At 33.9% G+C, this 23,314-nt stretch overlaps 3 protein-coding genes across 4 annotated transcripts; all 3 read left to right on the forward strand.

The window, feature by feature from the left end:
• On the forward strand, positions 1-5,604 carry LOC128155876 (uncharacterized). Of its 2 annotated transcripts, XM_052817759.1 has the most exons (7): positions 10-795; positions 889-1,098; positions 1,227-1,388; positions 2,730-2,777; positions 2,968-3,012; positions 3,205-3,280; positions 3,477-5,604. In XM_052817759.1, exons 1-7 carry the CDS (start codon positions 576-578, stop codon positions 3,640-3,642), a joined length of 927 nt encoding a protein of 308 aa, XP_052673719.1. In that variant the 5' UTR covers positions 10-575; the 3' UTR covers positions 3,643-5,604. The 2 variants fall into 2 exon arrangements, with proteins under 2 accessions (XP_052673720.1, XP_052673719.1); XM_052817760.1 differs by lacking the exon at positions 889-1,098 and having other exon boundaries at positions 1-795.
• Positions 5,605-6,495: 891 nt separating this feature from the next.
• On the forward strand, positions 6,496-14,514 carry LOC128193038 (uncharacterized). Its single transcript, XM_052866223.1, has 5 exons — positions 6,496-6,675; positions 11,615-11,850; positions 12,890-13,037; positions 13,208-13,390; positions 13,795-14,514. The coding sequence occupies exons 1-5, from the start codon at positions 6,594-6,596 to the stop codon at positions 14,034-14,036; spliced, it is 891 nt and encodes a 296-aa protein (XP_052722183.1). The 5' UTR covers positions 6,496-6,593; the 3' UTR covers positions 14,037-14,514.
• A 3,483-nt stretch (positions 14,515-17,997) lies between these two features.
• LOC128193039 (uncharacterized) lies at positions 17,998-22,906 on the forward strand. Its single transcript, XM_052866225.1, has 5 exons — positions 17,998-18,171; positions 19,562-19,797; positions 20,617-20,764; positions 20,902-21,084; positions 21,481-22,906. Exons 1-5 carry the CDS (start codon positions 18,090-18,092, stop codon positions 21,720-21,722), a joined length of 891 nt encoding a protein of 296 aa, XP_052722185.1. The 5' UTR covers positions 17,998-18,089; the 3' UTR covers positions 21,723-22,906.
• The last annotated feature ends 408 nt before the right edge of the window (positions 22,907-23,314 follow it).

The following is a 23,314-nucleotide window of genomic DNA, read 5'->3' on the forward strand; positions in this document are numbered from 1 at the left end:
AAAATTACCGAGATTTTACAATAATCCATTGTGACGTCATGAAAACGTTCATACAAAATTGAACGTTTTCGCTATTCTATAGGTTTATATAAGGAAACATATTTGCAAATGTAAATATTGATAAATAATGGTCTAACAATAAGCATGAAAAAAGTCATTCATCCCTTGACCTATAACGGTTGAAAGGGTCGTTGTATTGATCATAGAACTAACGAAATGATAACTTCGATCAAGACTTGATATTCTTGTTTTATTAAGTTGACAACTTGTTTGTCAGAAGCTAATACCTCTTACGATTGATCATACGTCGAACAAGCCCTTACGTTTCGAATCAACATGTATATTGCTACATATATAGAAAAAGGATTGCTAAGAATGGCGCACAATTGGCACTCATGGGAATTCATCAGATTGTTGGAAGACCTGATTTCCAATAATTACATATAATAGGTCAATTAGAAACGAAAGCATCTCTTTTATTTTATCTCCAGAATATATGTAAACGCAATGATCTATTCTAAATATCAAAAGATAAATATTTCACTTTTTGTGATACTACCTTATCTTATCACTCAATGCTATATAATCCACTAGTTCATATTTATTCCGTGTGCAAGATGATTTTAAAATCCTGTAATCTATTGATTGAGACACATAGACTTGTTGAATGGCAAGAGCGTACTACCCCACAACGGAACGCGACCCTAAATAATCTGGGACAGGATTTCATGGATCTTCGGAGTTTCTTCCTGGTTTCTATTCAATGGCTTGTTGGGGTTACCATGGATGTTCTGTGTAAGTATTACGGTTTGTTAGCTGCTGTGGGAATCACCATTAACATTATTATGTTTCTGTAATTAATTTAAACAATTTTAATTAAAATTACAGTTGATGCTTGCAATGAAACCTTTCTGTCGAATAATGGAAGAGGTTCCATGTCGTCGGGTTATATTCCTATTGAAGCTGCTACTTGTGTGTTTTGGTCAAGCAATAATTGGCATATTCTGAACACATTTGTTGGACATCACACCACACTGGCGTGTCCAACATTGAGCCAATGCAATTCATCCAAAACATTTTCATGGCGATGGATGAATGGTTGGACGAAAGTTTATCATAACAACTAATAACAAATAAAACAATATTTTCGATTGTTAATACCGAAATAGAACTGTATATTTTTGAAACACTTCCTGGCGATTACTTCAAGCTTTGTCTTCTTTCAGGGATGCTTCCGGTCTCAAAAGGCATCGAATACAAACAGTTTTGCGAGATTAATGCTACCGGATGCTGTGAAAATAAAACCAGCATGAAAATCAGCGCCTGTTTACCTGTCAGTGTATATTTTAATCGCAACTCTACGGGCTGTGTTGAGGCTCATTGTTATGGTATTTATTGACCAATATCTGACAACCTATATGCATGTACATGTTGTGTTGATTTGACTACATTCAGATCACGCTCGCCCTTCTCCGTAATCGATAAAAAGATTTACGGTGACGGAAATGGCCGAATTGTTACGATTGGATTTGACTATCGATGATATTGTTGAATGCTTTTCGTCACATTGATTTGATTTGAACATTTCATTATGCAAAAATACATTTACATAAAAGGATTAGGCAGCAGGCAATGCCCATGTAAGCCTTCTAAACGTGGCCCGCCACGTTCTGGGAAAAAATGTATTATATTTCCATCTACCAATTATTATTCCCTCTATTTCTTACGAAAATAGCTAATTCATAGCGTATTTGAAACAGCCAGACTGAAATCTACACGCCCCATTTATCGATTGGTCGAGTTGGGGAGTAGTAGCTAGTATACCTTTGACTCCAACTCCATTTTTTTTTTCAAGGTAAATTTAGGAACAATTATCTTTGCTGCGAAAAACAGTTAGGGGCTGAACCCTCTATGATGCTATTTGCCTAATGGTTAGGTCTTACTCTGCAAAAAAAATGATGGGGGGGGGGGACTTAGCCCCCCCCCCCCCCACTCCCCTCCCGGTTCCGACACCTATGGACTAAGAGACAGTAGACACATGTTGTTCGATATATAACATAAAATAATTGAAAATTAATATAAGCAAGAGAATGATAAAATGAATATATTCATCAATAAACAAGTAACTAAACAGAAATATAATCTGGCAGCTGTATGGCATATAATTCTTCTTGAACTTTCTATATGTCTTCTCTCTTTTAAGGTAAAACAAGTTGTGCACTTGTTGATTTTTAATTTGCATTTGATACTGTCGAGAGAAATGGTCTTAAGGGCATGTTTTAAAAATCGGAATCAATAGGAAATGCTGGAAAATCTCACCTGAAGATGTAAATAAAACAGACACGAATGCACGCTGAAACAACTACGTTTACAATTAACAGTCATTTAGTAATTCATTACACTGGTTGCTTGTAAAAAAAATCTATTAATAATTCGATGATTATAAGTGCAATTAAAATATCAAATTATATCTGTTTTATGTTATACTGAAAATTCATTATTTTATGCTATAACTTAATTCCGCGAAGGGCCAAAATGTTATCATGGTTCAATTTAGTTTATACTTGTCTAAAAAATAAATGCGATATTTAAATTTTGCAAGATGGACTTGTCCCGACTCTTCTCGGATACTAATTCACTGCGTTTAATTAAGAATCTACAGTAGTACAGTGTATTTACCTTGGTAAAGATGACTTTTAGGTCCTATCAAAATTTTATTATATTTCTAGTGAACGAACCAGATGTAAACAATACTCTTGGAACAAATATGAGCAGTGGTAAGCCGAACTACATATACTTTCCAGTTTTTTTTTAAATAGCTAAACTCATCACATTGATAATAATTTTTGAAAAGTCCTTGGTCTGCTTATATCATATAAGGTTAAGTGTTACAGTTCCTGTTTTGAATTAGATAGTCTCTGTTAAAAAATATTTGTTAATAACACAACATGTATTCATATAAACCAGTAAACAACAGAAACGAAACATATCGATGTGCCAATACATCTTCAGGTATGCCTTACATATGTCATCTATTAAAATTACCGTTGATCGAGTAAACAACTCTGTTAAGATAATGGTATTTTTAACTGATGCACTATTTAATCAGAATAAATGTATATTGATATTTGATTCATTATTGAAGTTGCATAAACATTGCACAACTGAATAATTTCAAATGTGATTTTTTTTTCAATCTTGCAGCTGGCATCCCGATTTGGACAACTTGCCTTATAGCAATTCTGATTGCATCAAATATTTGTCTTACACTAGGATTAGTGTACGTTTAATACTAATATCATCTTTATATAGACAATTCTCTCTCTCTCTCTCTCTCTCTCTCTCTCTCTCTCTCTCTCTCTCTCTCTCTCTCTCTCTCTCAAAATACTATTTTGTAAATGTTAAAAACTCTGGGCTTTATTATTTTTAAGAGTATATAAACAATGTACATTAAACTAACTGCACATCTTTTATAGATTACTATGGCTTAAAGTGAACTTACAGCGCAAAACACATGACGTTACTGACCCAGCTCAAACACACAGAGCTCAAACACAAACATTTGATGACCAAGCTCAAACACAAACAGATGGTTCCAATCTAAAGGAAACAATTAAAACAAGGGAGAAGCGGATTGGATAGAAAATACCCTCTGATTAGGAAACATTTGTACGTGCTTTTGTGGCAAATGTGCCATACATGTGTTAATCTAAGCAATATAATATGTATTGTGGTACCACACTCTTCCGTGTACGACCTATGTAATGTAATTCAATATATTAGTAAAATTGAGAGTTGCGGTACTTGAAGGCTTATGAGTGTTGCTAAAATTCATGAAATGATTTTTAATGATTATCATTAGTTAGAGGGGTGTTTGTTGTTGAAATTGATATGCAATATGTAGGCTCCTTATGTTAGGTACATGAGAATCAGAAGTAAAATGCGAAACCTGCGGTTATGACTGTTGTGCTGACTTTACACAGTGAAATTGCAAGTTACAGACGGGAGGTAAAATAACACAAAAGTAGGTGGATGGGACATTGTAAACTATACACCGGTAAGTTTCTGACATGTGATAGTGCAACATGCACGCGGTACGGAAGGTCAACCCTCTGCAGGGAATTAGCTGGGGGAGGTCTAAAAAGCTGAAAAATCATGAAAAATTTGCAAAATATGAAAGGGCAAAATCTCATAAAAACCAGTATGTAGAGAATTTTACAGGTTTTGACTCATAATTTTCTTCAGAAATCGGTGATTAGCCTTATAAAGAGTGAATTAAAGGTATTTGTGCTGAATGGGAACTGAGGAAATTCTAGTTACAGAGTTCCGAAGACATGCATCCCTTGGCTACAATGAATTGTATAAAAAAAACTGTCCCCTGCCACCTTAGCCAATATCTGGAGAGATTTGTCAGGTAAATTCATCGTCCATTACGACAGTATATTCTCGGCTGTGTCAAATGTTTCTATTTATGTATGTGCAATACTTGTTTAATATGATAAGAAAATTGACCGAAGTAAGTGAGCTGGTCATTGAAGTTTTACTTAATAGCGTAAGTCACTAACCTATACATTACATGTTCAATCGTTGTCCTTGTAAATATATATTATATAACAACATAAACAAGCCGGATATAAATCCTAACCATGTAATTTAATATGAATATCCATTGAACTGTGTCCTAATTGTCTATAAACTATATTTTGTTTTGTTTTAACGAAAGTAGACACGTTGCTCTTGATTTAGATGAGATAGATACAATGGTACTCGGATTAAAGATCGACCTCAATCTTATTTCTTCATCAGCATTTACTAATGTCTCTGTGTACGTTATTATTAATTTCAACCTTGAGCCAACAGGCTCATCAGAATTAATAATGTTAAAGTTAATATCTCGAAGTGACGTTCAGCATCCATCAATTAGCTGTAAGTATGCGTGTTGGTATTGCTACATATATATTCTATGGTTTGTGAGATATTTTTATCACATACTTTTATCTTTGTTTTCCTTGTTTAGGTTTTTGATTTATTATATTGCTGTGGAGACAAATTGAATGCCGCGCGTTATATTCATATTTTATTTGATGTTTGCATAAAATATTTTATTGCTGTCGTATTAATGCCATTATGTACGCTCTCTACCATAAATGTGAATGTAAGATGGAACAGACATAAAATATGTCATTCATTAGTGCACTTCTGCGGCTTTACATATTAGACAAGAAAATTTGCCGGAAAAAAGTCTTTGAGATTGGAAAACTATGATTGAACGATTATTTTTTTTTTTTGGAAGTACATTATCCAATTGGTTAGGTAAGTTTGAACGCTGATATCAATGCAGAACGCGTGATGACCAATAACCTTGACGTGCTCATACGCCGTGATCAAGTTCGGCGGTTTTTAGAGAATATTGAACGTTACAAATTTCCATTGCAAACACATAGCGAAATAGAAACATAATGTATGTAAAATCTCATAATCCTAATATGTATACAACTCTATCCAGTATTTCAACACTTTCATGAAATGTCGTTTTGTATAAGTTATAGTATAATAATTACTATCTTTCATTTATAAAAATAAATACTATTATATTATTGATAATTTTACTGCGTTTACTGAGGTCTCTCTATTATTAAGCATCAGACATGTAGCATTGTTTTCAAAAGGAGTTTATAACCACTACAACACTTTGACAAGTTAAAAAAAGAAAACTATTTTATTTTCCAAACCTCGAGCACATAACCCATGGAGAACAATCGATTTTAATACCTAATTTATATAATATAATATTTCTAGATAAAAATAAATCTTTAAAAATTATCGGATTCAAAACCTCATATATTAATACCAGGAAAAGGTATCTGGCCAAAAAATGTTTAAAAGACACAATCACCCTCAACTAGGTCGCTACAAGTACCTGCCTGACACTTCTTTTGATGATTGACTGTACAGTAAAACTGTTTCATGTACCTACTTGTGTGTATTTATCATTAAACATTATGATCTACATGTGCACTTTATTTTCACTTGTTCTTTAATGACTTACTGTATTGTGTGGACAAAACATGTATGGATCATAAAAGAGGCTCTATAATTATATATATTAACATCCCTCTATTTTTTACGGAAACTTATCGATATTATCACTGAGTAGAAATGGGTAGGACTAAAAATCACCACCAATTGCAAGTATGATTCCCTCTATTTCTTATGGAAATTGATTGAACATTCGTTGTTCTTTAGAAATCATGCTGATGTCAGACTCAAATCTAGCACCATGGAAGACGATTTGGCCATGTTCTTTATCAACGTACTGATGTATATAAACAACATTTTAGTTAATTTTCCACACAGGCTATTATTAATTGTTTAGTAAACAAAATGCCTGTTTATGATTCATGCAGGTTTTAAAAGCATCGATCACTGCCGAATTAATTAAAAAGATTAACGATTAAATAAACTGATCATACTTTGGTTATTACACCAAAAAAAGATACAACGAACGGTAACTCCGTTTGTTTACCTCACAGTCTGGCCGCTTGGCTTTGTTAAAAGTTAAGGTTCATTACTTATGTATCTGTGAAGGAACCATGAATAACGACGCTGTCGTGATGTGGCTCCTACCTGTGTCTCTTTTTCTCCTTAGATGTGCACCATCTTCTGCTCGTACACGTAAGTATTGCTGCACGTTTTACAGATGTGGCAAAGAACGACAACCCACTTTATATTTACTGCTCCCTCCATTGATTTGGTTTGATTTGATTTGAACATATCTACATTTTATATCAAAGAATACAAAAGGTTTAGCCGCAAGTTTTGACAACTTACGAGATTTTCACTAGTTAATGATTCCTTGTTGAAACACATCTAAGGAAATTAAACAGATTATTGACAATTTTCTAAATATTTAGACCAATGATTATTTGATATCCTTGATGAAACGTTTTTTTTCTCCATTGCTCGGTTTCTGTGCTTATCCACTTATATAATAGTAATTGCTGGTGAATTTCGTCGTGTAAACTCATTGATATATTAAAAATGTTATCTTAACTATTTTAAAATAATTTTCAAATAATGTTTTACTCCTGTATAAATTCTTTATCAAAAATTCTGTACAAGTATATATTGTTTAGAATAACACAAAAACAGAATGATATAGCATTGTTGTTCACTAAGTCTATAAATTGTATGAAAAGTATTATAACATTTGGTGTAATGTTCTTGCAGAAAAAAAGAAATTGGTTTAAATAGATCATATACCCTTTCGTACAAGATTTTGTAGAAAAAATGATTTTCAGCTTTTTAGCTCACCTGAGCTGAAAGCTCAAGTGAGCTATTCTGATCACATTTTGTCCGTCGCCGTCTGTCCGTCCGTCCGTCTGTCTGTCCGTCTGTCCGTCTGTAAACTTTTTACATTTTGAACTTCTTCTCTTAAACCGCTTATCCAATTTCAACCAAATTTGGCACAAAGCATCCTTATGTGACGGCAAATATAAATTGCAGAAATAAAAGTCCGATCTGTATTCAAAGCGGAGAAAACCTTGAAACTGTAGAAAAAGGGGGGTGCATTTTTAAAAATCTTCTTCTCAAGAACTAATTTGTTCAATTCAACGTAGTTTAGCATAAATTATCCTTATGGGAAGGAAAATATAAATTGCAAAAATTAAGTGCTAATTCTGATTCAAATCTGAGTTATTACGAAAATAATAATAAAGGAAATGCGTGTTTCAATCAGTTTAATAGCTTCGGGCTCGGCATACGGTAAGAATTACCTACGGTAAAATGGGTAGGCAAGACTTGGTCTGAGCAAAACAAAAGATTGTCAGGTATTAATCTGCCAATCTCATTAAAATTTCGGGATATTTGATGGACCAGTATATTTGTATTCGCTGTAAATATTGATGCAAAATAATGCGTATTTGGAATTGACGATTGCCGATCTGCCCCGGATTTTATTTTGCCACGGACCGGGTTTGCATACCCATTTTACCAAGACTCGTATTCCATACTTTTAAACGAGGTTCTTTGTTTAACTATGATGAATTTACTTGCTATGCAACCGTTCGCGTATGAAGGGAAATTTTTGAAACATGCAAAATATATTGGTCCCGATTTTGTGAAGTAAATTAAGGCTAAATATTTCAATGCGTCGACAGTTTTCACACATGACGTTGGTGTTAGCTTGTTCTGATTTTCGTTTCGTTTTCATTATTTATGCTTTGTAACCTGGGAACTATCGTCTGTATTTCGTGATTTTTACGTATCAAATAAAACAGAGACTTCGGTAAATCAAAAAGTTAACAGTTTACCTGCGCAAATTAAGCAATATCTGATGTAGGGGTACTGAAGTACAATTCATTCTATCGGTAATTCGGCATTATCTTTTGCGTAATGGTAGATTAATGCAATAGGTTTTGTTGAGATGCTCGGCATTTTCTCGAGTTTATTCAGTTTAAATAGAGTTTGATCAATCGCAACTTCTCGGGCCTTTCCGGCAGGCTCGGAAAAACACCTCGAATGTATTAACATCACCGGATGTAAGAATTATATACAAAATGGAGTCGCTTCCCATTAAATTAAGTATAGGCTAGACAGCCTTGTATGTCGCTTCTGTGTTATATTTTAGTGTATATCGTTTACTTTAATGAAGTATAGCTTACATCTCAACAGATCGTAAAATGTGTTGAATATATATCAAGTTTTATAAAAAGGGGGGTTGTCATGGACGCCTAGGTAATACATTCGAGGTGTTTTTCCGAGCCTGCCGGAAAGGCCCGAGAAGTTGCGATTGAGAGTTTGATATTGCTGACGGAAATATGTAGGTATATACATGTATATATATGATTCATTTCGAAAAAATAAATTGTGTTCTTTATTTGTTATACATGTAGTGCATGTTTCTTGTGTTTAATTGTTACCCTACAATTTCTATTTACTATAACCATATTTGAGTGTTAAGCTTCGAATTATAAGCAAGATACAGAGATTTGCTCACAATTCTATGTTTGTACACAGATCTTAAAAGCTACAGATTAAAAAAGTAAAAAAATTGTCAATATTTATTACGAAAATTTTCAAAGTCTGTTCTTCCAGAAACCAACTTATTGAATTGTAAACTTAACCTTTTTTTTTAGCTCACCTGAGGGTGGGGCCACAATGGGGGGGGGGGGGGGGGTCGAAGTTTAACAAATGAATATATAGAGTAAATCTTTAAAAATCGTCTTCTCAGAAACTAATCGGCCAGGAAAGCTGAAACTTGTGTGGAAGCATCCTCAGGTAGTGTAGATTTTAAGTTGTGAAAATCATGACCCCCGGGGTTAGGGTGGGGCCACAATGGGGGGTCGAAGTTTAACATATGAATATAAAAAGTAAATCTTTAAAAATCTTCTTCTCAGACACTAATCGGCCAGGAAAGCTGAGACTTGTGTGGAAGCATCCTCAGGTAGTGTAGATTCAAATATGTGAAAATCATGACCCCCGAGGGTAGGGTGGGGCCACAATGGGGGATCGAAGTTTTACATAGGAATACATACAGTAAATCTTTAAAAATCTTCTTCTCAAAAACTAATCCGCCGGCAAAGCTGGAACTTGTGTGGAAGCATCCTCAGGTAGTGTAGATTCAAAGTTGTGAAAATAATAACCCCTGGGGGTAGGTTGGGGCCACAATGGGGGGTCGAAGTTTAACATATGATTATATTGAGTAAATCTTTAAAAATCTTCTTCTCAGAAACCAGCCAGGAAAACTGAAACTTGTGTGGAAGCATCCTCAGGTAGTGTAGATTCAAATTTGTGAAAATCATGACCCCTGGGGGTAGGTTTGGGCCACAATGGGAGGTCGATGTTTTACATAGGAATAAACAGAGTAAATCTTTAAAAGTCTTCTTCTCAGAAACTAATCAGCCAGGAAAGCTGAAACTTGTGTGAAAGCATCCTCAGGTAGTGTAGATTCAGAGTTGTGAAAATAATGATCCCCAGGGGTAGGGTGGGGCCACAATGGGGGGGGGGGGTCAAAGTTTAACAAAGGAATATATAGGGTAAATCTTTAAAAATCTTCTCAGAAACTAATCAGCCAGATGATTCTTTATAATTGTTAAGACTTTGGCCCCAGGACAATTCTTTGGCCTCACGAGAAGGTTCAGAGTTTGATGTACGTTTATATCCCATATATAAACTATTGTTAGGGATCTTTTTGAGAACTGCAATACTCAACATATGATATTACTATAAAATCATCCTGTTAGAAAAGGGACTAATGATTATAAACATAAGAATATCCAGGGGAAAATGGATTTTATTTATACAGGATCTACATGTATTATTGTACATTGTCCAGATAGTTTGTATTATGACTCCATTGAGCTGATTTTATCATAACTATTGTTCCTCAGGTAAGCGATGTGGCCCATGGGCCTCTTGTTAAAACTTTGGAATCAGCTCACACTCTTTAGCTATTTAAACAAGTCCTTACTAACTCATCCCTGAAAACTAAAGGCAACGTACTATCTGTATACAGTGTAGAGGAGAATCTTCACTTACCGGAGTGTACAACACTCAGAAATGTGAGTGGTAAACTCCTAACAGGAAGAACAAAACGAACGATAACTTAGGAAAGCCTTCCCAAAAGTCCGTAAATATTTTATATTGTAAAACGTTTGTTAATCTGAGTAATAGGGATGTTAAGTGTATAAACTAGTTTATGAGTAACAAATGTAATTGTGTTATTAACAATTGACACACTTGCTTACAATTGCTTACAGTTGATAAATATAGTACTGTCTTAGATACAGTAGCTGACTTTGTATGTATTTTTCTAAATACATATACTGTTACTTTTTCCGTTCACATTTTTCTGTCTTTATCTAAAATTTCTTGTTAACAATCCTAATCATTGTTATCTTGTCAAGGGTCACTTGGCATTTTCTGTCATATCATACATGTATGATATACATGTATGTTATTGTTCCCTATTATACCCTTGTATGCCGCTTGTGTCCGCAGTTTGGAAGAAAAAAATACTATGATTCATTTACATTCGCCACTTTTTTATACATGAATATTAATGAAAAAAATACTGAAATTAACCAAGATAGAAAACACAATAAAGGATTGAATTTTGCCAATCGACTTCATTGAAAATTCTATAAATAAAAAAAAAATCCTATTCCCTAGCTTGTTATGCAGTTATGACTGTCTTTCCTTTGAAAATCGTCTTATTTCAATCTATACTTGTCCGTTAAGGTAACTCACTATACATCAATTTAAACATTTTTAAAAAGACACTACTTCACAATAGCAAGACGGCGGGTTTTGTATCAATTAATTTGTTTGAATATCATCATAATGCAGAAGTTAGAGTAGTGGGCAAATGAAACGAATATCATGAGTTCGAAACCACTTTAAGCATTTGTTAATATTAACTGAGATTACATTTTTTTAAATCACAATGTTTTTTCCAAAATTGCATATTTTTTCTCATTTGGATTTATATATTATTTAGCACCACAATCATAATCAAGTACATGCTATTTTCTGCTGGTTTGAGAGACTATTTCAAGTTGTAGTGGCCACCTTAAAATTTATAAACAACTGTCGTTTTTTATTTTTTTTTTAGTGACGTTTAAAGATGATCGTTGCGGTGGAGCATACAATCCGTCACCAAAAGAGAGCTTGATGGTAACTCACACTGGGGCCCCATTGTCCAGCATATGTCGGGATATGACATTCAGTGGCTGGGACTATGATGATCGTGTCGGACGGGAAGTGTGTGTAAGAGTAACGGACTATAAAATGGACTGCTCCCAGAAGTTGGAATACAGAGAGGGCACCAACAGAGGCAAGCCATCTAAAGTATGTCTCGTGTATACTCTGGTGAAATTATGAGGTGATCAAATGCGGTCGGGGGGATCAAATCCAATAAAGCCCGAAGGGTTTAGGATATGTCACGCCTGGACCTATTTGATCACCTCATAATACTTTAAGAATGCTTTTTTTAATCTATATTTATATAAATTTTAGCTATTGTTTAATTTTATAGATATATTATCGAGACGATCCTGGCCCCAGGATCATGAAGCTGTCTTAGACTTAAGTCAGAATTTGAATGCTTTTCATAAGTTTTATAATAACATACAAGCAAAATTCAAAATATGTTTAGGATTGTTTGCCTATCTTGTTGCTACCTACACATTTCAAGTGAAAATCTATGGTTAATACATTTTTGGTGAATGATTATAATTTTGATTTAAGCCTAAGATCTTTCATGATCCTGGAGCCAGGTGTTTCGTACGTAGAAGTTTGTCATTGTATTACCAGCATGTATTCAAAAGATCCCTCTGTCACTTCTACATGTTCATACACCCGGGTGACAACATTTAAATTTCATAACTTATCACTGCATATTTCACCAATCTACATCAATAAATACGAATTTCCAAACCCCCTTCGCATAGATTTTAAATGTTTTCCCAATTCTACACCTCTGAGGTGTAATGTTAACAAAGCAAATAAAAATAGTGTATAAGATGTTTCATTAACAATTGTCGAGTGTTTTAGGGGGATTTTTTTGGTTGTTTGATGTGACAAATTTTCAAAAAAAATACTTGTCTGTAAAATATTTCAATAATCTGCATTATAGCATTTTTGAAATATGAGGTTTGTTCCCAATAAAATATATTTCAAACCAATAAAAATTGATATGCTTTTTGGCGTCCGAGTGTGTGCTATAATGGTAGTTAGAAACCAGTGTAGTTCATACTGACAATGTTTCATTCGGGACCCATGTTTTGATTTTCATCTCTGAGCGGATATGGTAATTAAAAGGTAATTTATGCATCATGAACATGAATTGGTTTTGTGTGGTTTTTATCTGATCGTGTTTTTTTTTCAGAGTTATGACTGCAATGATGAGGCATATACTATTCCAATACTCTGCACGTTTGAGCTTTTATATATTCGGATAGAGGGTGACGAACCGAAGGACAACACACGAGTACTTTACACGGTGTACAGCGGACAAGAAAAGCCCAGTGAAGAAGGTATGGCCAGCTATAAAACATATTTGACATGCTTAACAAATCAAAAGTGATTGAATTAGATATCGTACACACTGTGTTGTATCGGTGAACGGAACTTTTTAAATAGGTGACATAAGTTGAATGTTTTAATTTGATAATCAACTGCATGCTTCAACCATGGGTTTTTTCAGAATCATTCTCAATTTTTGCCATTCTTGGTCCCCTGATACTTTTGGCAGTGTTTGTTTGTATGTGTATATTCGCTTATTATATACGCCGGAAGAGAGCCCTTCAACTTCCGAACCGGGGAGGGGCGGCTTTATATAACCCCGGCCAACAACCACAAGTCAACGTACATCACTACTATCACACAGGTACGTACATAAATAAAACCTCCAAGGTACATACAGGTATTACTCAAGTATGTTATCGAAAACATTTTATCCAGGTATGCAATGAGGTAGTGTCAGGGACTAAAAATGTATGTAGTATCAACCACGTATGTACACCGCGGCCATTCTTTATTTATACGAGTACTGTCATTCAGATACATACAGTCATATTGCTGACATGAATATTTAGTGGATTAAACATTCCCATCTGGTTTTGTACTGGTTTAAATACTTGTACATGAACAATATAATCTAAATATAAACATCATGCAATACTTTCACCCAAGGTTATATGAAAAATCATATTCAGCTTAATGAATATGAAATGATTTAGTGTAGCAGTTTGAAAATTGATAAAGTTACATGTATCATCGTTTTCACTATAGTTCAAAATCAGGACGTCCCCTCAAGTCAGAACCCGGGCCAAGGCCAGCCTTACCCCCCGCAAGGGTACAGCATGCCATCCCAAATATCCACACAGTTCCCAAATTACGCCACCCCTAACGCACCTGTTGCGTACCCGTTAGCTCCCGGACAACAAATAATCCCCCCGCAGTCGGCCACAAGCGCCCAGTCATCATCCGGTGGTCCGCCATCGTACGAGGAGGTCACGAAGCAAAAGCTGTGATGTAGCACAGAGACATACAAAAGCTGTGATGTAGCACAGAGACATATACTATTTACCATCTAGAAGAAGAGCATAAAGCAGAGTATGCAACAAATGTAAACGAAACTGCGACTGGATGCTTTCTCTCAGTGACCTTGAAGTTGCCTTTTCGAACTCTAATTTTTAATAGCATTTCTAAAGACATTTGTTTCATACAAATTATTACATGTTATGTGTAAAGTTTTATTTGCTGTAGCTCGCTCTTCATCTATTATAAGCTGTTGTTGTGTTGTTAACATTTTGTATAATTGTACAATTTGTATATTTCTACCTTAGTTGTTCTTGTCACTTTTATTTTTATACACGTATACTTAATGTTGATCCTGTTACGATATTACTATATTTACAGTGTAACTATTACCAGTATTTTATCATTAAACAGAATATTTTACCCTAATCTGTCAGTCTGATCCTGTACAGATATAGGATTATCAATAGTGCTGTTTGTTTTTATTTGTGTGTTTGTATTGCTCATGATAGGAGTCGGGCGGTAGGGCGTTGTATTTGTCATAACGTTAATACTTTAACAGATATCTGAATGAATAATAATTGATATTAATTCACGCAAGGGTAATGCGATAAAATAACTATAAATCATAGTAAGATACATACTTAAATGTTCACTAATTTATTATTATATATTAAGAAAAACATCACGATTACATACTTGTGTTTATACACATAGATCATTCTAATAAATATAAAGTGATATGCATTTAGATTTAAAAAGCCAAGAACCTGTAAAGCAACCGATATCGGTATACATGCTGTACCCACTAAATGTCCATAACATTTACCTCATGATAAATACCAACCGATATCGGTATACATGTTGTACCCACTAAATGTCCATAACATTTACCTCATGATAAATACCAACCGATATCGGTATACATGTTGTACCCACTAAATGTCCATAACATTTACCTAATGATAAATACCAACCGATATCGGTATACATGTTGTACCCACTAACTGTCCATGACATTTACCTCATGATAAATACCAACCGATATCGGTATACATGTTGTACCCACTAACTGTCCATGACATTTACCTAATGATAAATACCAACCGATATCGGTATACATGTTGTACCCACTAACTGTCCATAACATTTACCTCATGATAAATACCAACCGATATCGGTATACATGTTGTACCCACTAACTGTCCAGAACATTTACCTCATGATAAATACCAACCGATATCGGTATACATGTTGTACCCACTAACTGTCCATAACATTTACCTAATGATAAATACCAACCGATATCGGTATACATGTTGTACCCACAAACTGTCCATAACATTTACCTCATGATAAATACCAACCGATATCGGTTTACATGTTGTACCCACTAACTGTCCATAACATTTACCTAATGATAAATACCAACCGATATCGGTATACATGTTGTACCCACTAACTGTCCATAACATTTACCTAATGATAAATACCAACCGATATCGGTATACATGTTGTACCCACAAACTGTCCATAACATTTACCTAATGATAAATACCAACCGATATCGGTTTACATGTTGTACCCACTAACTGTCCATAACATTTACCTGATGATAAATACCAACCGATATCGGTATACATGTTGTACCCACTAAATGTCCATAACATTTACCTGATGATAAATACCAACCGATATCGGTATACATGTTGTACCCACTAACTGTCCATAACATTTACCTAATGATAAATACCAACCGATATCGGTATACATGTTGTACCCACTAACTGTCCATGACATTTACCTAATGATAAATACCAACCGATATCGGTATACATGTTGTACCCACTAACTGTCCATGACATTTACCTAATGATAAATACCAACCGATATCGGTATACATGTTGTACCCACTAACTGTCCATAACATTTACCTAATGATAAATACCAACCGATATCGGTATACATGTTGTACCCACTAACTGTCCATAACATTTACCTAATGATAAATACCAACCGATATCGGTATACATGTTGTACCCACTAACTGTCCATAACATTTACCTAATGATAAATACCAACCGATATCGGTATACATGTTGTACCCACTAACTGTCCATGACATTTACCTAATGATAAATACCAACCGATATCGGTATACATGTTGTACCCACTAACTGTCCATGACATTTACCTAATGATAAATACCAACCGATATCGGTATACATGTTGTACCCATTAACTGTCCATAACATTTACCTAATGATAAATACCAACCGATATCGGTATACATGTTGTACCCACTAACTGTCCATAACATTTACCTAATGATAAATACCAACCGATATCGGTATACATGTTGTACCCACTAACTGTCCATGACATTTACCTAATGATAAATACCAACTGATATCGGTATACATGTTGTACCCACTAACTGTCCATAACATTTACCTCATGATAAATACCAATTAATGTGCTTTATTAAATTTGTTCATTCGGTTTATAAATTGATTATGCCTTAGTAGTGATCATACAAAAAAAGATATGTAAATCCATGCTTGTGCGTGTAATATACGTCTGTGTATGGGGGAGGTTCAATTTTCTAGTCAATATAGCATGTATAATGTGATAATATTGGCAGAGACATCAGCAGACACAGTCGGGCGATGTAATTCAAGTATCTTGGTATAGACATTTTGTATTATGCAGTAATAATTATTTAAAACCTCTTAAAATATTCCTAGAAAATTATGTCCTTCGTCAAGCAGTTCAGTTTATTTCAATCGATGTTCGGTTTTCTAGGTTTACACGTGACATGTATAATATACATATATTAACGTATTTGTAAACGATCCCTGATCCCGTGATATTGATCCCTTTCATGTATATATTATGATGAAATATTGTTGATTCCCCTATAAATTCTTATTAAAAATCCTGAACATTTTGAAAAAAAATGTATTTTTTATGAAAACAAAAAATGCAACTGAAACAGTGGTATTCAATCCAGATACATGTATTTACGTCACAATATACCGTGTCTTTAAATCAACGGAGCTGTCGGTATAAGAATATACAGAGTATTTCCAGCATTGCTTGCTTTTTAAAAAAAAAATCAAATATGCCAGCCACTAACAATTTTACATAGTTTATTGATATCTTCTGTGTACTTCTGCTGTTGACTTTCCCTGGATTTTTGATCGATCGAAACAAAAGACACATCGAGAGAACGAACTCTATACTAATCCCTGCAATTTGGAAGGAGAATGTTACTTACTATATTAATTTGATTTATCCATATTTTCGCGCACATTTTTCGAGAAAAAAAATAAGAAACTGACGAAAAGGTTAAAGGTTTTCTGTGCCAAACGCATTGATTTGCATTGAAATTTTTAGTGTATGAAAAAAAAATCTCATTTCTTTTGTGTTTTATGTGGGTATGAAGGTAGCTGGCATTCCAGAAAAATATAGCATAACCTGCATGAGCGGGTTTATTTTTCTCTGCATTTTCCCCTTTTTTTTCTTATGAAACAAACTAAAACTATAATTACTCAAATTGACTAAACAATACATTTGAAAGCAGCTTTTAAAAGTAAAACGAATGTGTGTACTCGCGCTTGAACGTCGTTTTACTTTAAATAGGCAATAGAAGTTATCTAAAAAATGCATATGTCCCAGAGAAAAGGGGGGGGGGGGGTTTCCACCACCGGAACTCCCCTCTGGATCCGTCAATGCTCACATCTAACACTGGCCATTTTCTTTATCTAACAACATTTTAGTCTACCTAAGTTTTCTCACTTTTAACAATTAATTTGTTTATTAAATAAAATGCCTGTTTATGATTCATGAAGGTCCTGAAAGTATCGATCTCTGCCGAATTAATTAAAAAGATTAAAAATTTAATAAACTGATCATGCTTCGGTTAAAAAGATACAACGAACGGTAACTCCGTTTGTTTACTTCACGGTCTGACGGTATTCCCGGTCTGACCGCTGGCCTTGTGAAAGTTAAGGTTCATTATTCAATGTATCTGTGGAGGAACCATGAATGATTGCGCTGTCGTGATGTGGCTCTTATCCGTATCTCTCCTGCTCCTAAGATGTGTACCATCCTCTGCTCGTACACGTAAGTATTGTCGTAAGTTGTACAGATGTGGCAAAGAACGACAACCCACTTCATACTTATTGATTTGATTTCAACATATCAAAGATTACAAGAGCTTTAGTCGCAAGTTCTGACAACTTACGAGATTTTCACCAGTTAATGATTCTTTGTTGAAATATATATATGACACATCTGAGGAAATTAAACAGATTATTGACAATTTTCTAAAATATAGACCAAATAATATTATCCTTGATGAAATGTTAATTTTTTTTTATTTTTAAAAACCATATGCATGGCTCGGTGTCTGTGCTTATCCACTTATATAATAGTAATTGCTGGTGAATTTTGTTGTGTATACTCACTGATGTTTTAAAAATGTAATCTAAATTATTTTCAAATATTTTTTTAACTCCCATATAAATTCCTTATCAAATATTCCTTAAAAGAAAACAATGTACAAGTATATATTATAGAATAACAAAAACAGATAAAGCATTGTTGTTCACTAAATCTATAAATTGTGTAAAAAGTATTATAACATTTGGTGTACTGTTCTTGCAGAAAAAATAAATTGGTTAAACTAGATCATTTACCCTTTCATAGAAGATTTTCTAGAAAAAATAATCTTCAGCTTTAAAGTGTTTTTAAAAACTTTGGAATCCCTTGGATTATAACAGTTTTTCACACTATGTATTTAAAATTTTGAAATCATATGATACGCTTTTAGAGGATTTTGTTGTAAGGAAGAACTGAGTAAGAGCATTTTTAAAAAAACATAGAATACCATCATATGATACATTTTCTTAATACTCTATATTTCCTTTTATATTTATACATCTTATATGCAACAAAGGATATAACATTGTTTAAAACAAATGTATTCTCATTACAATATGCTGGAAAACCACCAACAATAATTTCCATGACACGTTTTCATTTAAAATCTGAGAATTTTTTTTTTCTATGATGGTTGAAAAATATAACAATAACAAATAAGATGTTTAACATCTTCTTCTAAATTACAATTAATACAATTTTTGTCTACAACTGGTTTCCATTTACTTACATATTTGTTACATGTTATAAGGTTATGCAATAGTTTATAATTAAATTCTGACACATTTGTATAAAAAAAATTCTTTATTTTTTCCGTACATATATTTTCCCACATATAAGTGTTTTCGAGTAAAAAGGCATTTGTTTATATTTACTGAGATTATTTTTTTCTAAATCACAATGTTTTTTCCAAAATTGTATATTTTTCTCTGTTGGATTTATATGCTTCTTAAGCACCACAATCATAATTAAGTACATGTAATTTTCTGTTGGTTTGAGAAGCTATAATTTCAAGTTGTAGCGGCCACCTTAAATTTTTTTTAAACAAATGTCGTTATTTTGAATTTCTCAGTGACGTCTGAAGATGACCGTTGCGGTGGACCATACAATCCGTCACCAAAAGAGAGCTTGATGGTCACGCACACTGAGCCCTTTAAGTCCGGAATATGTCGGGATATGTCCTTCAGTGGCTGGGACTATGATAACAGTGTCGAACGGGAAGTGTGTGTAAGAGTAACGGACTATAAAATGGACTGCTCCCAGAAGTTGGAATACAGAGAGGGCGGAAGCAGGGGCAATCCATCTAAAGTATGTCTCGTGTATACTCTGGGGAAATTATGGGGTGATCAAATACGGTCGGGGTGATCAAATCCAATAAAGCCCGAAGGGTTTAGGATATGTCACGCCTGGTCGTTTTTGATCACCTCATAATACTTTAAGAATGCTTTTTTATAATCTATATTTATATAAATTTTAGCTATTGTTTAATTTTATCTATATTATCGACCCGGTCAGCTGGTGTCTCGTACGTAAAAGTTTGTCATTGTATTACCAGCATGTATTTAAAAGATCTTTCTGTCACTTCTACATGTACAACATTTAAATTTCTTAACTAATCACTGCATATTTCACCAATCTTCATCAATGAATACGAATTTCCAAACCCCCTTCGAATAAATTTTAAATATTTACAAATCCTACATCTCTTAGGTGTAATGTTTACAATGCAAATAAAAACGTGTATAGGATAATTCATTAACAATTGTCGGGTTTGGGGGGTTTTATAAAAAAAAAATTGATTGATCTGAGTGACAAATTTTCAAAATAACTTGTCTGGAAAATATTTCAATAATGAATCCAAGCATTTTGAAAGCTCATATACCACAAAAAATGCATTAGAGCATTTTTGAAATATTAGGTTTGTTTCAAATAAAATATATATCAAACCAATAAAAAAGATATACTTTTTGGCATCCGAGTGTAAGCTATATTGGTAGTTGGTTCATACTGACATAGCCATGTTTTGATCTTCATCTCTGAGCCCATAAGAAAACGTAATGCATTATGAAGGTAAATTGGTTTTGAATGGTATACACGTATATATTTTATTTAATTGTTATTTTTCAGAGTTATGACTGCAATGATAAGGCATCTACTATTCCAATACTCTGCACGTATGAGCTTTTATATATTCGGATAGATGGTGACGAACCGAGCGATTATACACGAGTACTTTACACGGTGTACAGCGGGCAAGAAAAGTCCAGTGAAGAAGGTATGATAAGCTATAAAACATATTTGACATGTTTAATGAATCAAAATTGATGGAGCTAAAACGGATCATTGATAGGTGACATAAGTTGGATGTTTTAATTTAATCATTAACAACCTCAACCATGGTTTATTTTCCAGGATCCTTCTCAATTTTTGCCATTCTTGGTCCTCTGATAATTTTGGCAGTATGTGTCTGTGTGTGTATATTCGTTTTTTATATACGCCGGAAGACAGCCACTCAACTTCCGAACCGGGGAGGGGCGGCTTTATATAACCCCGGCCAACAACCACAAGTCAACGTACATCACTACTATCACACAGGTACGTACGTAAATAAAACCTTCCAGGTATATACATGTGTTACCTAAGTATGTATTCGATTTTTATTTTACATGTATGCTATGAGGTATTGTCAGGTACTAAAATGTGTGTAGTATCACCCAAGTATGTACACCGGGGCCATTGTTTTATTATATGAGTACTGTCATTCAGATACATACAGATATATTGCTTACATAGATATTTACTGGATAAAACATTCCCATCTGGTTTTGTACTCGATTGAATACTTTTATGTGAACAATATCATCTAAATATAAAGATCATGCAGTACTTTCATCCAAGTATATATAAAAATTTATATTTGGCTTTATGAACATGAAATAATTTGGTATAGCAGTTTGAAAATCGATAAAGTTACCATCGTTTTCATTGTAGTTCAAAATCAGGACGTGCCTCCAAATCAGAACCCAGGCCAAGGCCAGCCTTACCCCCCTGAAGGTTACAGCATGCCATCCCAAATATCCACACAGTTACCAAATTACGCTACCCCTAACGCACCTGTTGCGTACCCGTTAGCTCCCGGACAACAAATAATCCCCCCGCAGTCGGCCACAAGCGTCCAGTCATCATCCGGTGGTCCGCCATCGTACGATGAGGTCACGAAGCAAAAGCTGTGATGTAGCACAGAGACATACAAGAAATCATATTGACGCAAGCGTCAAATGGGCCGCAAAAATATAACTGTTGTATGATTCACCATTGGTTGTAAGTTGGTTGTACTAATTTTAATGGTAGATTTTAATTTTAATTACATGTACTATATTTTCAGCAACTCGTTTTGAATTTTAACATTTTACTATTATTGTTAAGAATAGAGTTCGATCATTTTTTTTCTTAATGGAATTATAAATTTATCTATACTACAGTTTATAAAGATAATCATTGTTATTTCAAAAGAATTAAAAAATAAATCAGGCTAGCTCAAATTTTCAGGTCCATACAAATTTTCAGTTCTTTCATATTTTTGCGTAAAAAAGGATATGGATGTCATTTTCTACCACAAAGGACATGGCAATATAATACATTCACACACAAAGTCATTTTATTTGAAGCAGCACATCGAAATTCAAATACATCATGTATATAAAAGTTCATGTCATTCAGTTCTTAAGTATTTCAGGTCGTTAGTATGTCCCGTATACCGATCCCGATACAATGGAAAACTCCGAAATTTTCCGAACGGATTATAGTCTCGATAAAACGCGTCTAACACGACAGTGTATGACCAACTTTTCATTTACGAGCAAAACAAAATTATGTTATATTTTTAAAAGGCATAAAACATATTTCTACATGCAATTTTACTTTTAAAAGGCGGCCCGTAATAATACTTAGCATCCAGAAAAAGAGCATGAAGTAGATCACGAATCTGAAGTGTTCCGAACGGTTGTGCACAAAATATGCAACAAATGTAAACGAAGCTACCACTGGATGCTTTCTCTCAGTGACCTTGAAGTTGCCTTTTCGACCTTTAATTTTTAATAGTATTTTTAAGTACATTTGTTTCATACAAATTGTTTAAGTAAAAAAATGCATATTATGTGTAAAGTTTTATTTGCTGTAGCTCGCTCTTCATCTAGCTGTTGTTGTGTTGTTAACATTTTGTATAATTGTACAATTTGTATATTTCTACCTTAGTTGTTCTTGTCACTTTTATTTTTATACACGTATACTTAATGTTGATCCTGTTACGATATTACTATATTTACAGTGTAACTATTACCAGTATTTTATCATTAAACAGAATATTTTACCCTAATCTGTCAGTCTGATCCTGTACAGATATAGGATTATCAATAGTGCTGTTTGTTTTTATTTGTGTGTTTGTATTGCTCATAATAGGAGTCGGGCGGGAGGGAGCTATTTGTCATAACGTTGATACTTTAACAGATATATGAATGAATAATAATTAAATATTAATTCACGCAAGGGTAATGCAATAAAATTAATTAAATATCATAGTATTAGATAAATACTTAAATGTTAACTAAACTATTACAGTATTATATATTAAGAAAAACATCACGATTGCATACTTTGTGTTTAATTATACACAAAGATCTTTCAATTTTAGAAACTATGCCCTTTTCCGGGCTGCGCGATATAAACCGAAAATTCGCCTAGGGGTGTGATATAAACCCAAGGCGTGTGTTATAAGACTTCTATCGTGTGGTGTATATTACCCGTGTGATAAAACCTTTGCCTTGCC

Source organism: Crassostrea angulata, chromosome 7, assembly GCF_025612915.1.
Source record: "Crassostrea angulata isolate pt1a10 chromosome 7, ASM2561291v2, whole genome shotgun sequence".
NCBI classification, from domain to species: domain Eukaryota; kingdom Metazoa; phylum Mollusca; class Bivalvia; order Ostreida; family Ostreidae; genus Magallana; species Magallana angulata.

Bases quoted from the DNA above. Each gene is read 5' to 3' on its own strand.
- LOC128155876 (XM_052817759.1), top strand. From the start codon at position 576: ATGCTATATAATCCACTAGTTCATATTTATTCCGTGTGCAAGATGATT. The intron at 796-888 runs GTAAGTATTACG...TTAAAATTACAG, and splicing joins GGTTACCATGGATGTTCTGT to TTGATGCTTGCAATGAAACC. The intron at 2,778-2,967 runs GTAAGCCGAACT...CATATAAACCAG, and splicing joins TGGAACAAATATGAGCAGTG to TAAACAACAGAAACGAAACA.
- LOC128193038 (XM_052866223.1), top strand. From the start codon at position 6,594: ATGAATAACGACGCTGTCGTGATGTGGCTCCTACCTGTGTCTCTTTTT. The intron at 11,851-12,889 runs GTATGTCTCGTG...TTTTTTTTTCAG, and splicing joins ACAGAGGCAAGCCATCTAAA to AGTTATGACTGCAATGATGA. The intron at 13,038-13,207 runs GTATGGCCAGCT...GGGTTTTTTCAG, and splicing joins AGAAAAGCCCAGTGAAGAAG to AATCATTCTCAATTTTTGCC.
- LOC128193039 (XM_052866225.1), top strand. From the start codon at position 18,090: ATGAATGATTGCGCTGTCGTGATGTGGCTCTTATCCGTATCTCTCCTG. The intron at 18,172-19,561 runs GTAAGTATTGTC...TGAATTTCTCAG, and splicing joins ACCATCCTCTGCTCGTACAC to TGACGTCTGAAGATGACCGT. The intron at 19,798-20,616 runs GTATGTCTCGTG...GTTATTTTTCAG, and splicing joins GCAGGGGCAATCCATCTAAA to AGTTATGACTGCAATGATAA.